The sequence below is a fragment of the Haliotis rufescens genome, unplaced genomic scaffold, assembly GCF_023055435.1.
Source record: "Haliotis rufescens isolate VD_foot unplaced genomic scaffold, xgHalRufe1.0.p SCAF_3, whole genome shotgun sequence".
Lineage (NCBI taxonomy): Eukaryota > Metazoa > Mollusca > Gastropoda > Lepetellida > Haliotidae > Haliotis > Haliotis rufescens.
In genome coordinates, this window is record NW_025964001.1 from 5,548,264 (window position 1) to 5,566,552 (window position 18,289).

Sequence of the window (18,289 nt, forward strand, 5' to 3'; positions counted from 1 at the left end):
ATTATTGCTAAAGGAGGCGTTAAACTACTTATTTAGACCCGCTGATCTTGGGTTCAAATCCCAGATTGTGCCATCATAATATCCAAGCTTGCTGAGATGAACAGTGGTTTGTTTGTTTGTTGTTTTACGCCGCACTCAGCAATATTCCAGCTGTATGACTGCGGTCTGTAAATAATCGACTCTGGAACAGACAATCCAGAGATTGCCATCATGAGGATCGATCAACGAAATTGGGATGCGATGACATTCATCAACCAAGTCAGCGAGCCTGACCACCCGATCCCCTTAGTCGCCTCTTACGACAATCATGGTCGCCTTTTGCAGCAAGCATGGGCACAGTCTACGACATATGTTAAGCTTACACGCCACAATAGGAACCATTCCCCAGTTTGGGAGCAGAGTTGTGATGAAGTCAGTTAACTTCCGGAATAAGGAATAAATATATATATATATATAAGGAAGTCTGTGAGTCTGTGAGGTTTGATGAGTGATTGGATGAATTCATGCATGGCTTGTCATCAGTTGTACGATAGAGATCCGAGGGCAACCTCATCACATGTCATCACACCTGGTCGTCGTCCTCCGTTGGGGTCGTGCTCTTCGGCTCCGTCTGGTTGTCATGGATACTGATGTGTTCCACCTTAGTGTGGTATCCCATCCGACTCAGAACGGCATATATTCTGCAATAAAGATGAGTAAAAAGTATGATTTTAAGGCCACTGTTAGCAATAAACTATTAAATTCACGGCGAACGAGTCCGATTCGCATTGGACTGAGGCAGGCATGGGAACCAGAATAGGGAGCAAAGGCTTCAACTACTTTGCCAATAATGTGGATGGAGATGGCATGACATGTCCATCCTGACTCCAACTGATAGGGTACCATACCGAATAATATTCTTTAGAATCATACCCTTGTTCATGGGTTTCACCAAGGGTGTACCTCTTAGATCTGCATCAATTTGGGATTTCCTCCCACATTGTGCTGACACGTCAGGGTATAACTGACTGATATGTTGCTGCTCAAACCTCACTGACGGAAACGAAATTCCATTTGAAAATAATAGTCGGTGCCTGTTCAAGTCCACAATACTTACACAATCATGATGGTGGCAACAGCTTGAAATCCTGCCACGACCAGATAGGACACACCCTTGAATATGTTTAAAGTGTACTGGTAGATTTCACTGAAGACAGGCGTCCCTACCAGACTGCAGATAATGTCAATAATGGATAGACTTCCAAATAAAGCACCTGTTGGAAGACAATGACGTCATTTAGGTGAGGTGAGGTGAAATGGGTTTTAACGTCGCCTCCAAGATTATTGCACTTATATAGCGATGTGCATGCACGTGTATGTGTGGCTGCTTGTACTAGTGCGGACTGATGCCGATTTATAGTGCTAGCACACTGAGATACCATGCCGCAGTTTAACATGAATACCCCAGTCCGAGCCGACCAGTCCTTGTTTTAGCAACTTAATGCCGAGCGCCAGACAGGGTAACAACAAGTACCATCTTTTAACGTCTCTTGGTATGACGCGGCTGGGGATCGAAACCCGGACTTTCCGCTCTCCGGGCGGACGCTCTACCATTAGACCACGGAGGCGGTCCGTCATTTAGGCATTATTTATACACAGAAGGCTTGGGAAGAGGGGAAATATGAAATAATTTATGAAGCGGCCCAAAAACTAGCTTAAATATTTCACAAGTGTTAGTTCAATGCAAAGTATATTGTCATTACGGTTATACAGGTTGTCGTAAGGAAACAACGTGACATCACGTGGGATACTCATCAGCGTTATTCTAACATGTGATAAAACAATTTACGTGTAGCCCAGACAAGTGATCAACCAATCCAAATGATCAACCAATCTAGCCTTACCCTGGCATGTGATCAACCAATCTAGCGCCACACTGACGTGTGATCTAAATACCTAGTTTGCCCTGGCGTGTGATAAAATATCCAAGTTTTACCTTGACGGTCAGGACCGGCCATTGCTGACATGATAGACTGGATTGCGGAGATTAGAGCTACATCAAAGGATCCGACGGCTGCAACTGAAAAGTAACTAACATTTAATAAACATCCTATTATATGAGATTACTGTCAAATGTGCGCATATAGTTTTGCAATAGAAACTATACAATACACATCAGTCGGAGAACTCACTCGAAGATTTTGACGAAGTTTTTCGTCAGTTCACATTCAGAAAATACAAATGTTTATTAAAAAATGTTAGTCCCTATTCCCCTAATTTGATTTGTACTATATGTTCCCGTGTTTCTTTTAGGTGAACAGTTGACATGCCTTTGCATGTGTTTGTAACAGGTGCCACCGGGGCAGGATACGCTCACCTTTTCGCGAACACCTGGTATCATTACTTTTTGATAGTGATTCATGAACACATGCTCATGATATAGTCGGAATCGTGCAATCGACTCTGCTTTATACAGAAATTATTATTGGATATGGAAGGGGTTTTGTTGCTTTATTTCACTTTGGATCACAGGCCAAAGTTTGGTCCTCAATCTATGAAAGTGGCAATGAACTCACTATTTTGTACCTCGAAGAATGTACACACAATTGCATTTAGTACGTGTGAATTAATGTGTACTCTGACAGCCACACAACAACAACCTGTATCGTGGAATAAAATAGTTCCTCCAAAGGAGAGGTGACATGAGCGTATGTATGCCGAATTCGCTACATTTTAACATATTTTATAGTTTACTGACAAGTGGATTTCTTTGTTCTTCACTATTATGAGTCGCAGCGAGGGTATTCGTGGACGAGCATGCAGTCAGACTTTCTTTCCTAATAAAAAAAATAACTCGCACAAGTATAGGTGACAATCACGTTCCAAAACACAGTCAATAAGAACCTTAAATATCAGATTGTACACCTGATTTTTAATAACCATAAACATCGGTCGATCAAATAACACTTCACTTCCCAAGCTAAACCGAGTCTGTTCGAATGTTCGGGAATCTATAAGGAGTCTGGAAAGCTAGATAAATCCAAGAAATGTGATGCTTACCCCCGTACATCAAGAAGTTGTTGGTAGCAAATGCCTTTAGAATATAGGCTCCAACTACGGCGAGGTTGCTCCAGATGGCGATGAGCACGTCGTTGAAGCAGCACTGATACAGCTTCAGAAGAGGGATTTTTATCAGTTGAGAAAAGATGGAGGCTCCGGTTCCATAGTAACCCATCATCTCCGGACTCCAACATAAAGGCCAGGTCATCTCCCATAACGTACCGATGCTACCAGTTTTCGATGCAATTTTGTGAAAAGCCATTGCCAACAAAAGAATTGAGAACATTATTCTAGTTTTCACAGTACCTTCGGTAAAGTAAAAGCCAAAAACATTTTTTATGGCTCCTAACGGAGTAAGTAACTTCCTCTCCTTCTTCTTCTGTTTCCTCAACACTGAAGACGATGGCGTCTTTTTAGTTTCTGGCAGGATGACTACAACAGCCAACACTGCAAGCAGCACAATTGCGATCGAAGTCACACATGGGAGGAAATAGCCTTCAAGTTGTATGTAGTACCCAACACCAGTAGCCAAGGCTGCATTGGTCAAAGTCTGTGTTATTCCCATTACAACTAAGCCAGTGGTCCGTGAACCCTCAGGGGGCGTATTGTCAGCGATGTAAGCCAAGCATGCAATAGCGAATAGTTCAGTACTACAAATTGAGCCTATTACAGTGCCTATGAATAAAATGTAAAAGCTTAATGACCAATGAATGACGGCGGTTGTCAGGGCAAAATTGAGTAGCGTGCCAATCATTGGAATTAAAAACAATACTTTTCGACCAAAGTAATCCGAATAGGCACTAAAGATGACCGTACTCACAAGACTAATAGAACATCCTGTGACTGTAAATCTTATGCTCCATGTCGTCTGGAGCTGTTCGGCCTTTTCTTGTAAGGAGTTTGTCCCGTTTGAACCTGAAGCGTTGAGGGATGGATTTTCACAGTAGGATGCGTCATAGCTCGAATTATTGCCGTCAGAAGAACGCGACGTATTCCCAAACACTTCTTCTTCCAACCTATGGAAGAAATACTGACTCCACGCCGGGCCGTGGATATGGATGGCTATAGACCAGATGATAAGGATGATGTTCATAAGAATGAGGTTTACAACCTGAGTCTTGGGAGATTCCTCCTTCCTGTTGGTGTCTTTGTTGAGGAACTCCCCATCCTCATTGTTCCTACTCTTCTGCCTGTTGAGGGCCCAGCCTACCCAATCATCGTCATCCATCTCCTCTTGGTCGCCTAGACTTGTCTTAGGTCTATGTCTCTGTGCAGACGTTGTGTCTTCATCGTCGTTAACAATGAGGGTTCGTCTCAAAGGTGGAGCAGACTTTGGTCTTGCATTCACCCTCACTTCAACATCAGCAATGATATGTCCTTTGAATTTAGCATCAGTGGACGCCCTGATCAAAAGGGGATCACCCTCCCCATCCTGTAGGATACCCCTTACATCAGGCCTATTTGCAGACCCATCAAGAAGTGGCGTTCTTTCATCCATTGTTATGAAAGAAACAGTTCAAGTCAAAGAACGAAAATGTGTGCTGCTCTCATGCCAGAATCATTATTGCTAATAGAACTATTGCAACGTATCTTGTGCAGCTAGCCCCTGGACAGTCCTCATGAGTCATTCATCGTAAATGCCAGCATTATCTTACCCTCACCCTTATCAGTTTTATCACTGTAATATGTGAGGTAACCAAAGATAAAAAAGGGTATCAATGTCACCAACGTCACATGTTAGATCATCTGAGTCGAAGATAATGTAAGCACACGTAAATTGTTCTCACATATGATACATCATATTAGTTTTGTCAATGTTGGCTTCTTAAATGCGTTTGTAATGATGAAAAAGTCATTGTTGAGCCGCATCACGACAGTCTGTAAATACTCCAGTCTGGACCAACGTAATTAATACTCTACAGTTGATGTAAAATGAGTTGTATTTAGGGTTTACACTTTCTAGTAAAGTACAAACTCTGGCACTCGCTGCCATTGTGTGTTAGCGATAAGGTGCCTCGCTCTGAGAGTGTGGGTTCGAATCCCGGATATATATACTCAAACGCAAAAGAAACGCAAGTGGTTTTAAGCAAATAGGTAACAAACACGGAAACATAAATTGATACGAGTTTTAGCATTTAGTGAAGCCTTATGGTGTTATCAATATATTTGGTTGCATTTTGGAAACCCCGAGTAAAAACGCAACATAAAAAACGAATCGCCAAAACGCACCATTTCAATGACTATGTGGGTATCATGCACCCTTTTCTCGCGAAATCGTAAATGCACGAACTGTCACGAACTGTAGTGGGTATAAAACTGTGGCCGATTCTTGGACCTAACACTCCTTGGACAACAATGCCACGCCTAACTCAAATTCAGAGAAACCAGACTATCGGACGTTTGGAAGCTGGAGAGCCTGTCCAAGATCTTGCCCGTCATTTCAACGTTAACATAATCACAATTTACCGTCTCCTGCATCGATACAATGCTTCACAGACCACAGATGACCTTCCTCGGAGCGGTCGTCCTAGGGTCACCACACCTCGACAAGATCGGCAGATTGCCCGTCAACACCAGCGACATCCGTTCCTAACTGCAAGTGAAAGTGCTCGACAGACCATAGGAACACATAATCGACACATTAGCTGGGACACTGTGATCCGACGTCTCCGTTCCAACAACCTCAGATGTCGCCGACCAGCACGTCGTCCTGTTCTCCAACCACGGCATCGACAAGCACGACTTCAGTGGGCACAGGGTCATCGCAATTGGCGTCATCGTGAGTGGAGGCGTGTCATCTTCTCTGATGAAAGTCGCTTTTGTGTTTCCCATGCAGACGGAAGAGTCAGAATTTGGCGGCGTCGAGGTGATCGTTTCGCTGACAGAAACGTTGTGGAAAGGGGTCCATGGGGTGGACCTAGCGTCATGATAGGGGCAGGGATTGGACTTAATGCGAGACTTAGACCCATGTGCTTTTTGAATGTTGTTCAAGGTCGGGGACACGGCGTCAATGCTCAGCGGCATATCGACCAAGTGATCAGACCCCATGTTGTTGCATTTTTTGCGCAACATCAACAACACATTTTCTAGCAGGACGACACTCGTCCCCATGTTGCCAGAGCTACCGTGGCCTTTCTGCAACAACACAACATCCGCGTTCTACCGTGGCCAGCCCTCAGCCCTGGTCTGAACCCCATCGAACACTTGTGGGATTCGGTTCAAAGGCGTCTGCACAATGTGCGCCCAGTCCCTACAACTGCCGATGAACTACGCACAGCTGCTCTGGATGTGTGCAGGAGGATGCCTAGGGCCTTCACAAATCGTCTGATCCACTCAATGTACAGGAGATGTGTGGCAGTGATCAATGCTAATGGTGGTCACACCAGGTATTGACTGACATTTTGGGTATTGACCTGAAACTGTGTAAGCCATTAACAATTATGTCATCTGCCTTTTAACCCATTAAACTGTCTTTAGTAAAAGAATTGTCAATCTTGCCCTATTAGTATTTCTTGTCTTTATTGTTGAAAATATATAACAGGTATACTGCATACTCGACTTGCGTTTCTTTTGTGTGTGAGTATATATATATATATATATATATATATATATATATATATATATATATATATATATCATGGCAACTTTTAAATGATCAAATCATCAAACCAGGGCTTGATAGCATGAGCTACGATTGAACGGTGTCGAGTATAAACATGCACGGTGAAACATTGTAACCACCCGATCATCTTAATCGTCAGATTACAGAATCGGACCCGGAATCCCCAGGATGAGACCTAAGTGATTACAGTTGGTAATAAGATTACAATTTTGCAACATCTCACTGATGGCAAATACGTCCCGGGAGTAAGATTCTGCGTCTCCACGAATAAGTCCTGTGGACAATACTCGATTCAGAACAAGCTGTTCTTGGTGCAGAACTATGATTAACGATTTTGGAATGAAATAGATGAATTAATATTATTTAAGAAATTCCATCAAACACAGTACTTTCATTTAAAACGAAAAATAATAATTACACATACCCCAGGTTAATATATATCATCAATAAAATCCATACTTATACCACATCTTAAAAGTCTTGTAGTTGTACCATTTAATATGTTATTGAAACAATATAAATAGTAAGATAAGATAAGATCAGATAATACAAAGAAGGAATTTTCCTTACATGAAACAGTGTTCACAGGTACATCAAATAACAGCCATACGTAACACACACACACTCACACATTCACACACACACTCACGCAGTTGCACACACACACACACATTCACACACTCACATACACACTCGCACTCACACATTCACACTAACACTCACGCAGTTGCACACACACTCACATACACACTCGCACTCGCATATTCACACTAACACTCACACAGTCGCGCACACATTCACACACTCACTCACACACATTCACATAAACACTCATACACACTCACTCACACATACACACGTACTCACTCACACACACACATTCACACATTCACTCACAAATACACACACTCATACACACATTTACTCACACACATTCACTCACACACTCACACAAACAATCACACACACACACACACTCACATTCGCACATCACTCACACACACTCAAACACACACACACACAAACACTCACACACACACACACAAACACACACACTGGGTGTTGGTTAAGGTACAATAAAACATTGCAGGGAGAATAAACCATGAGGAGCACAGTCTGCAGTGTTTTATTGTACGATAAACAATGACCACGGGTCATTTATTTCTTACAGAGACCATATAATAGAGTCTGTTTCTTATATGAGATATCAACATTATACACAGCCTCATTAAGGATTTGATAAAACATTTACCCAAATTTTAATAATGATGACTCCCTGAATAGAATCCGACTCGGAAATGTCGGACAAGTCCATTTTACGAACAGGTGGGTTACGTTTGGTATTTCCCGAATATTCTCACAACCCTAACGTCGATTACATGTACTTTTTCTCCTAATAGCGATTGTCATATCTTACTCACTTTGGGATGCGATCGTCCCGCCACTGCGTTTATCTGCGTAGCTACATCTCTCTCTAAAAAATAACGTCATTCAGTATGTGACGTCATCAAGTTGCGAGCGCATATTAGAATCTCCAGAAATGATGTTAAGATAGAACAATGTTTTATCGTGAAATAAACAACGCTTCGTTCTTCATTGTTCTTTGTGATTTATCGCGTAGCCATCTTTTATATGCACATAATACTCCCCGAGGGTACATCTATCCGTGGGTTAAACACATGCCCCCAATGGTAAATTTGCCCTACCTTTGCAAATTTACCACCGGGGGTATTAATGACCCATTGGGTAAATGCGTTGAAGAGCTTGGCGTCATTGCTAAAGATTTCCTCAGATGCGGTTGAGATCCGGCGACCTTGACAACCAAGGTAGCATGCCGATGTACAATACAGACACATGCGATGTGTGGACAAGCACTGTCATGCAGAAAATAGCGCTTGATGCTTGCAGAGTCGAGACAACGTGAGGATACCGTCATGGTAACACAACCTGTTAAGTTGTTCTGGATAAGAACCACATTTCTGTTCATCGCCGAATAAGAGATTACTCCCCAACATCATAACACATCCTCCACATCTCTCGACTTCCTGTACGCAACATCCGGTATAACGCTCCTTCTGAAGCCGATACACACAGATCCGCACATATCTCTTTTGAAGAAGGAAGCTGGTTCTTCACAAAATACCACACCTTTGTAGACACTGAACTCGATCACGTTGAGACAAAATAACGCCAACGTAGGGTCTTTTTTTCTGGATTCCCGGGAGCTCTTAAACGGTTACAGAAGTCTGCGCATCTGTGGAACCTAAACCAGGATTCTCTTTCAGATTAATTCCTCCTTGGGGCACTTATTGCATTTTCCTTGCTCAAGAAAATCTACATGACATAGTTGTCACCATATTTCCTTAATATAAATGTTACCACACAAAAAAAACAACGTTTTTGTATGAAATATGACCACCCCAACGGGGCGACGTACGCCAAGGGGAGCGACTCTCACCCAAATCACTGTTCCTTATGTCATCTGGCAGACCAGACGTGCGTAAAGACTCAGAGAAACCTTCACCCAACTTATACGTTGAAACTTGAAGACATGGCTGACCAAACTGTATGTGTGGTATATTTCCCTTTTCTTCCTTGCAAAGGCGTAATTCCTCGCATTCTATGGTTTCTTAATTGTGGTAACTTGGCCGCCACGTGCACCAAGCGGGTTCCAATTAACTCCTGCTCGGTCCCAGGTGGCCCAACAGTTACCAGTCCTCATGCTGCCGACTGTTGGGGTTCATTGCCTGAAGCCGGAAGTTCCCGTGGGCGGCCGACTCTCTCTCTTCCTGTCGGAATGGGAGAAGGTGTAATCCAATCCCTGGGTCATGTCCACACTCAGGGAAGGCCACTTGCCTCAGTGGAAACGTCTTCCGCCACCCTTCTTCGGGATAAGGTGCACTCCGGTGCCCGCTACCCGAGAGAAGGCGGACATACTTCGGGCCGAGATCGTAGCACTGCTAGACAAAGCTGCTATCGAGCCGGTTCCAATGGGATAGGAAAGCGAGGGCTATTACTCGACTTATTTCCTCGTCACAAAAAAAGACGGAGGGTGCAGACCTTTTCTCAACCTGAGAAAACTGAACAAACTCATAGAGGTACCGTCCTTCAGGATGGAGACACTGTGCTCAGTGATCTCTGCTGTAGAGTCCGGGGAATGGCTGACGTCAATAGACCTCAAAGACGCCTATCTCCATGTACCTATACACCGCGAGTTCAAGAAATACCTGAGATTTTCTTTCGACGCGAGGTGTTATCAGTTCCGGGTTCTACCCTTCAGGATCCCCGAGGGTGTTCACCAAGCTGATGTTGATTCCTGCCCAAGTGGCCAGGTCAAAAGGTCGGTTCTGTCATCCGTACCTCGACGACTGGCTGCTACGAGCGCTATCTCATATGAGTCAGATTGCTACACAAGAGGTGTTAGACATTCTGGTATCTCTAGGGTGGATAGTCAACCTAAAGAAGTCAGATCTGAACCCTGCTCAGACCCTGGTCTTCTTAGGGGCGAATTTGAACACAGAGAGCGGGCTTGTCTCCCTCTCACAAGACCGCATTGTCAAGGTCAGGAGTGTAACTTCAATGTTCCTTCTTTCCACGAGACACACTGCTCGCACATGGCTCCAGCTACTGGGTTCTCGATACCACGGAGTTGCTCATTCCACACCTTCAGTGGTGGACTGAGGACGGGAATCTGTCCCGGGGGCTATCCCTTGACACTGCCGTTCCGTCTCTCACAGTTCAGACAGACGCGTCACTCTCTGGCTGGGTAGGCGTTCTGAACGATCACACTGCCTCGTGACTGTGGTCCCAGAAGGAGATCGAGCTGCACATCAATGTGCTGGAACTGAGAGCTGTCAGGTTGGTGTTCCTACGCTTCTTGGATCTGCTTCTTGGCCAGGTGATTCGTCTAGAAATGGACAACCAAACGGCGATGACTTACATCCGGAAGCAGGGGGGAACGGTGTCTCCGTCGCTTCTCCAAGAGACGTGGCAGCTCCTCCTATGGTGCGACCTTCACGCTATCAGGGTGATACCTGTTTATCTCCCAGGGGTGAACAACGTCCATGCGGACGCTCTGTCTCGCCGGATCCTCACTCCTCACAAGTGGAGGCTCGACCCGGGGATATTTGGGATTATCTCCCGATTATATGGGTCGTTCCAGGTGGATCTGTTTGCGTCTGGGGTTACCACCAGACACCAGTGTTCTGCTCCCGAGTCCCCGACCCGAGGTCGGCGGCACCGGACGCCTTCCAGCTAGATTGGACGGACAGAGTTCTGTGGGCCTTCCCACCAGTTCCTCTGATTCCCAGGGTCCTTTCTCAGCTAGCCACTCAGCCTGCACGGCTTCTTGTGCTTCTGGCACCTCTTTGGTCAGTGCAGAGTTGGTTTCCCGTAATACTCAGGTTTCTGGCTCAGCCTCCTGTTCTATTACCTTTATGACCGGACCTCCAATCCAAGAACGGGGCACTCCACCCGAATCCCAGGATTCAGTGGATGGCTTGGCCACTGTCCGGAATTGCTCCAGAAGAGCGGTATTTCTGCACGAGTTGCAGACACAATACTGGCTTCGCGGAGGGATTCGACAAACGTTCAGTATAAGGATAGATGGGCCTGCTATGCACGCTGGCGTGTCGATAGAGGGCTTGCAGATCCCTTTTCTGCAGATCTAGTGTCGTGGTGTTAGAGTTCCTCCAATGATGACTTGATGCCGGCCTGGCCGCATCGACAGTCAGGGGGTACTCAACAGCCATTGTGGCCTTTCAAGTCCCTATCGACGGGGCACTTCTGGGTGCGTACCCTTTAGTGCAACGCTTTTTGGCAGGCGTGGACAGGATTCGACCGCCTGTCCGGCGGATCAGTCCTCCTTGGGACTTGTCAATCGTTCTTGATTGGCTGTCGTCTCTCTCCCTTCAGCTGTTTAGCTGGAAGGCGGCGTTCCTTGTGGCGCTGCGTATATCCCACCCTAAAGGTATAGCTCTCTGAGCACATGGAGATACAAAAGATAGTATGTACTAGCGTGCGTGCCATCAGCGTGCAGTGAATTCAACGCAATTAAACAGCCACCCCTGGGTTATAACTAAACTAACTGAGTCTGTGTGTGTGTGTGTCTGTGTGTGTGTGTGTGTGTGTGTGTGTGTGTATGGGCACAGGTGGCCCCAGGTGGCCATGGTGCCGGAATATGCTGTACACAGGGTTGCGTCCTTAATGCGTGTCAGAATCCTATATATTCGTCCAAGATTCACCCTGATTTTAATATTCTTGGCTGTAAGCACTATACTCGTGCTCGTGGGTTTTAATGAGATTGGGTCTCAGGGCATAGCTGTGTAATTTCACAATGTACCTCGCCTAATGCACAATTTAGCATTGTATTGGAGGAACTATCCAGGAATAGTTTACGTCCATTAGTTTCTCAATTGAGGGTCAGTCTGTCAAGTCAGGCAAGAAGAAACCTGCCTGGACAGCGTGAGCATCGTTCCACGGCGTACGATAACATACAATCACAAGATGCCATGTGGTTACCAAGAATAACAACAGCTCATTTTAGGACGAGCATAAGGTACAATATAATACTCTCCTTGAGATTACAAACAACCACGTATCTACAGTGCATCTGACACAGACAAGCCAGATAGAAGGTAGCATCAAATCTCACACGATCTATTTAGCCAATAGAATATCTTTAAGATATGTTTCGATTGTTGCACAGATAAATGTTGTCATTAATTGACGAAACATTTCTTGTTGAGCATTTATTCTTAGTTAACGTAACCGTGTAAAAAATCGAATAACGTAGAACGTTGTTTTTTTTTGTTGTTGTTTGTTTCATGTTGTTTAACGCCGCACTCAGCATTATTCCAACTATATGACAGTGGTCTGAAAATAATCGCGCGTGAACCAGACAATCTAGTGATTGATATCATAAGCATCGACCCACGCAATTGGGAAACGATGGCATGCATCAACCAAGTCAGCGAGTCTGACCAACCGCATCTTCCCGAGGCAAGAGAGTAAACTGACTATACAAGTCCAGTTTCCACCCTTGCCGAACTAGGCTGGTATTATGGAGTTACATTTTGGCTGGACTAACGAGTCTATGCATAGTCCAATCAAAATCGCGCACCGAAATCGAAATCCGGTTCGTAAACTGTCGTGCAGATTTCGGTCGATTGCAGGATTTGCAAAGCATGTGCACCGCCAACTCGTTGTCAGCAGATATTTTCCAAAGCTTTTCATGTTTTTAATCAAGGTGCTCACGTGATTTGATGCATTTCGCGATGTAAGACCCGTTTTATCACGATATAGAACTTTATCATCCATCAGATCGTCCTGACTGGGCGCCACCATTTTGTGTGAAGCAAACGAGAGGATGAATCTGATTGGTCCATAGGAGAGGTTTAGAAGGGACATAACTAGTAATAGCCACTGGTGGCGCTACGATCGAGCCCAGGAATTCCAGTCTAGTTCGGCAAGGGTGGAAACTGGACTTTTAAAGTCAGTTAACTCTCTTCCCTCGGGAAGATGGACCAACCGATCCCGTTAGTCGCCTCTTACGACAAGCATAGTCGCCTTTTACGGCATCAATGGGTTTCTGAAGACCTATTCTATCCCGACACGTCATTTTGATGTGTTTCAAATAGCAGTAACTATCAGTTACTGTCGCGTGTGTAACAAGACGTCTTAATAAATATGATTTATATAACAATCTAAAATAATATGGAAAGCCATCCACTTTCAAGGACTGCACCGATTTCAGTATATCGCGTTTCACTACAAACGAGAGCAACGGACAATCGCTTGGTATGCACAATAGCAGAAATTACTGCATGGATTGGTACGCAGGAGCTCTTTTGTCCCGGAATTCACTCGGCTCATCACTATCCCATCTATCTATCTCAGTCAGCATTGGGAACATCCATATTGCAGCTGGAATAAATCTCACAAGTCCACGTGACAATCACGTTCCACAACACACACTGGTGGAAGCCGTGACCATTCAATACAATATTGCGCGATGTATGATTGTATACCTAATTTCTGTTAACTTAAAAATCGGCCGATCTATATATCTTCACAGGAGGTGTGCGCTTTACACTAAAAAATAATGCAGTTACACAACACTGCCATATGCAGGTAACAGAATAAACCAAGTCTGTTCGAATGTTCGGGAATCTATAAGGAGTCTGGAAAGCTAGATAAATCCAAGAAATGTGATGCTTACCCCCGTACATCAAGAAGTTGTTGGTAGCAAATGCCTTCAGAATATTGGCTCCAACTACGGCGAGGTTGCTCCAGATGGCGATGAGCACGTCGTTGAAGCAGCACTGATACAGCTTCAGAAGAGGGATTTTTATCAGTTGAGAAAAGATGGAGGCTCCGGTCCCATAGTAACCCATCATCTCCGGACTCCAACATAAAGGCCAGGTCATCTCCCATAACGTACCGATGCTACCAGTTTTCAATGCAATTTTATGAAAAGCCATTGCCAACAAAAGAATTGAGAACATTATTCTAGTTTTCACAGTACCTTCGGTAAAGTAAAAGCCGAAAACATTTTTTATGGCTCCTAAAGGAGTAAGTAACTTCCTCTCCTTCTTCTTCTGTTTCCTCAACACTGAAGACGATGGCGTCTTTTTAGTTTCTGGCAGGATGACCACAACAGCCAACACTGCTAGCAGGAGAATTGCGACCGCAGTCACACTTGGGAGGAAATAGCCTTCAAGTTGTATGTAGTACCCAACACCAGTAGACAAGGCTGCATTGGTCAAAGTCTGTGTTATTCCCATTACAACTAAGCCAGTGGTCCGTGAACCCTCAGGGGGCGTATTGTCAGCGATGAAAGCCAAGCATGCAATAGTGAATATTTCAGTACTACAAATTGATGATATTACACAGCTTATGAATAACAGATCAAGATTTAATGACCAATGAATGACGGCGGTTGTCAGGGCAAAATTGAGTAGCGTGCCAATCATTGGAATTAAAAACAACACTTTTCGACCAAAGTAATCGGAATAGGCACTAAAGATGACCGTACTCACAAGACTAATAGGACATCCTGTGACTGTAAATCTTATGCTCCATGTCGTCTGGAGCTGTTCGGCCTTTTCTTGTAAGGAGTTTGTCCCGTTTGAATCTGAAGCGTTGAGTGATGGGTTTTCACAGTAGGATGCGTCGTAGCTCGAATTATTGCCGTCAGAAGAACGCGATGTATTCCCAAACACTTCTTCTTCCAACCTATGGAAGAAATACTGACTCCACGCCGGGCCGTGGATATGGATGGCTATAGACCAGATGATAAGGATGATGTTCATAAGAATGAGGTTTACAACCTGAGTCTTGGGAGAATCCTCCTTCCTGTTGGTGTCTTTGTTGAGGAACTCCTCATCCTCATTGTTCCTACTCTTCTGCCTGTTGAGGGCCCAGCCTACCCAATCATCGTCATCCATCTCCTCCTGGTCGCCTAGGCTTGTCTTAGGTCTATGTCTCTGTGCAGACGTCGTGTCTTCATCGTCGTTCACAATGAGGGTTCGTCTCAAAGGTGGAGCAGACTTTGGTCTTGCATTCACCCTCACATCAACATCAGCAATGATATGTCCTTTGAATTCAGCATCAGTGGACGCCCTGATCAAAAGGGGATCACCCTCCCCATCCTGTAGGATACCCCTTACATCAGGCCTATTTGCAGACCCACCAAGAAGTGGCGTTCTTTCATCCATTGTTATGAAAGAAACAGTTCAAGTCAAAGAACGAAAATGCTGCTCTTAAGCAAGAATCATTATTGCTAATAGAATTATTGTGACATGTCTTGTGCAGCTAGCCCCTGGATAATCTTCATGAGTCATTCATGCTAAATGTCAGAATTATCTTATCTGTTTTATCACTGTAATATGTACGGGTCACCGCCTTGCAAATGGTCCCTCGTTTCTATGTCACCAACGTCACATGTTAGATCATCTGAGATAATGTAAACGAGCATAAATTGTTCTCAAATATGATACATCATATTAATTTGGTCAATGTTGGCTTCATAAATACGTCTGTGAGTTGGGTAAGTGAGTCAAAGTCAAGTCAAAGACGTTTATTGTATCAAAGGGCATCGGTCCATATACAAGTTCAGATAAATACTGTTGGTGAGAATTTACAGATTTGGAGATACAACAAAAATTATAAAAATTTAAAATTCATTTAACAATCGGTGATAATCATGAGGACTTTCTAGGGTAAGGTAATTGAATCGTTGTTGGGGTACACCAAGGCTGCTGTGTCACGGCGGTCTGTATCTACTCCAGTCTTGACTAATACTATACAGTTAATGTAACATATGTTGTTTGGGATTACACTTATTAATAAAGTACAAATGCTAGCACTTCTTGAGTCCCATCCGGGATTCGAACCCACACTCTCAGAGTGTAAATGTTCGGCAACAGGTAGTCTAGATCACGTACTTTGTGTACCCCTCTGACAAGCGTAAATTGGAACGGCTCCCATGGCCGAAAGCTATGAACACACAATGCCATTTAGAAAGTGGTCAAATGTAACAAATGTTTTATTTGGGATGACACTTTCTTTGTGACGTACAGATTCTAGGACTTTGTTTGGGTTGAGTCGCGTCCGGGATTCGAACCCACACTGCCAGAGTGAGGCACTTTATCGTGAGCACACTAAGTCAGCCAGGCATCAAAGAATGGAAATCCAACAACTGTTGTCTAGATCACGCACTTTGTGTTCCCCTCTGGCTAGTGTAAATTGGCACAGCTGACTGTCGATTAGGTGCCTTTTTACTCTGAGAATGTATGTTCGAATCCCGGATGGGACTGAAACCAGAAAAGTACTCGAATTTGAACTTTAATAAGAAAGTGAAACCCCAAATATAACATATGTTGTATCTGAACACTTTCTAAAAGGCATTGTCTATGCATAAACAGTAAATGCTTTTTCACGCCACTGTTCGTAATATTCCAGCTGTATCATTGGCAACCTGTAAATATTCAAGTCATCAAACCGGTTTATAGCATGAGCTACGTTTCAAAGACGCCAGGGTATGATCACGCTTGGTCCTCCAATGTTACCACACAATCCACAAAATACTGAAATTCCCATTCATAAAAACCGTACTTGCACGCCATCTTAAACGTCTTTTTTACCATTTAATTTGTGATTGAAATAATAAACATTGCACATCCGGATTCCATTATAAATATACTCCCCCAAAACATGAAGGCATGTGTGGTTTTCAAGAGATTCATTCTTTGACCTCGACAACCTGTGTAAGCGATACGAACAACATGCCTGTATTTGGAAGATTACAAAGTGAGACAAGTCCATTTAACGTTGACGGAGAAGTCTTGTCATGTGCCGGTCATGTGACAATCTCAAACCATGGTACTGTGTATTTCCACCGTTGAACCTGGATGACTTCTAGACATGTCAGGGGGCACGGGTGGCCCAGTCGTCTAAGGCGCCGCGAGTTGTGTCCCTTGGGCAAGCCAGATTGTAGGTTCGAATCCCGGTTCGTCCCGATTACGTTTCTAGGTTTGTCAGCACAAACGTGGGTTACACCGAAGTAGTAAACCTCTGAGACCTGCATCACTTCGGGATTTCCTCCCACATTAAGTTGACACGCCGTGATATAACTGGGATACTGTTAAAAGCGGCGTTAAAGCCTACTCACTCACTATTCCTGAAGAGCTTGGCGTAATTGCTGCAGATTCGGTGACCCTGATTGGCGTTGATGTAAACGTCGGTCTAGGTCATCCCTCAGATACTGCATATTGGGTTGAGATCCGGTGACCTTGACGGTCAATGCAGCATGTTGATGAACAGTACAAGGTCGTGGTACATGTGGATACGTTTTGTCATACTGAAAAATGGCGCTTTATTCTTGCAGGTTTAAGTCAGCGTGAGGACGTCCTCGCGGTAACGCAACCTGTTAAGTGGTTCGGGGTATGAACCAGATCTGTTTGTCGCCCATGAGACATTCCTCCCTTACATCATACCACATCTGACGACTTCCGGTACGCAACATCCGGTATAGCGCTTATTCTGTAGCCGATACACACAGATCCGCACAGATGTCCTTCGATGATGGAAACCGGATTCGTCACTAAACCAAACCAAACCAAACCAAACCAAACACCCGTGAAGATCCTGGGTTAGAATAGTCTTCAGCAACCCATGTTGTGCAACTGTGCTTGTCGTAAGAGGCTACTAACGGGATCGGGTGGTCAGACTCACTGACTTGGTTGATGCATTGTCATCGTATCCCAAATACGTGGATCGATGCTCATGATGTCAATGACTGGATTGTCTGGTCCAGACTCGACCATTTACAGACCGCCGTCATATAGCTGGAATATTGCTGAGTGCGGCGTTAAACCACAAACAGGCCAAGAGAATATTTTTAAAAATGGATATTATAATTGATCTGTACTTTTTCGTGATAAATTCGAGCTACAAATAAACATATGAAACAATGAAGACCGAATACATACAGTAACTACATCACCGGGCAAAGTATATACTTAAGCCACGTCGTTTGACAAGCAACTTTTAGTTGACTGAACTGCATATCTCTCACTCTAAAGGTTATTGCTCCCAGAGCACCATGGAGATACACACGATAGCATG

The 18,289-nt window shown here is 44.3% G+C and overlaps 1 protein-coding gene across 2 annotated transcripts; it reads right to left on the bottom strand.

Moving 5' to 3' along the window:
• Positions 1–257: 257 nt before the first annotated feature.
• On the bottom strand, positions 258–15,554 carry LOC124131770 (solute carrier family 46 member 3-like). 2 transcript variants are annotated; one of them, XM_048403615.1, is made up of 4 exons: positions 13,881–15,554; positions 1,976–2,059; positions 1,097–1,253; positions 258–680 (listed from the first exon to the last, which is right to left on the bottom strand). In XM_048403615.1, the coding sequence occupies exons 1-4, from the start codon at positions 15,376–15,378 to the stop codon at positions 563–565; spliced, it is 1,857 nt and encodes a 618-aa protein (XP_048259572.1). In that variant the 5' UTR covers positions 15,379–15,554; the 3' UTR covers positions 258–562. The 2 variants fall into 2 exon arrangements, with proteins under 2 accessions (XP_048259572.1, XP_046351187.2); XM_046495231.2 differs by lacking the exon at positions 13,881–15,554 and adding an exon at positions 3,040–5,113.
• Positions 15,555–18,289: the final 2,735 nt, after the last annotated feature.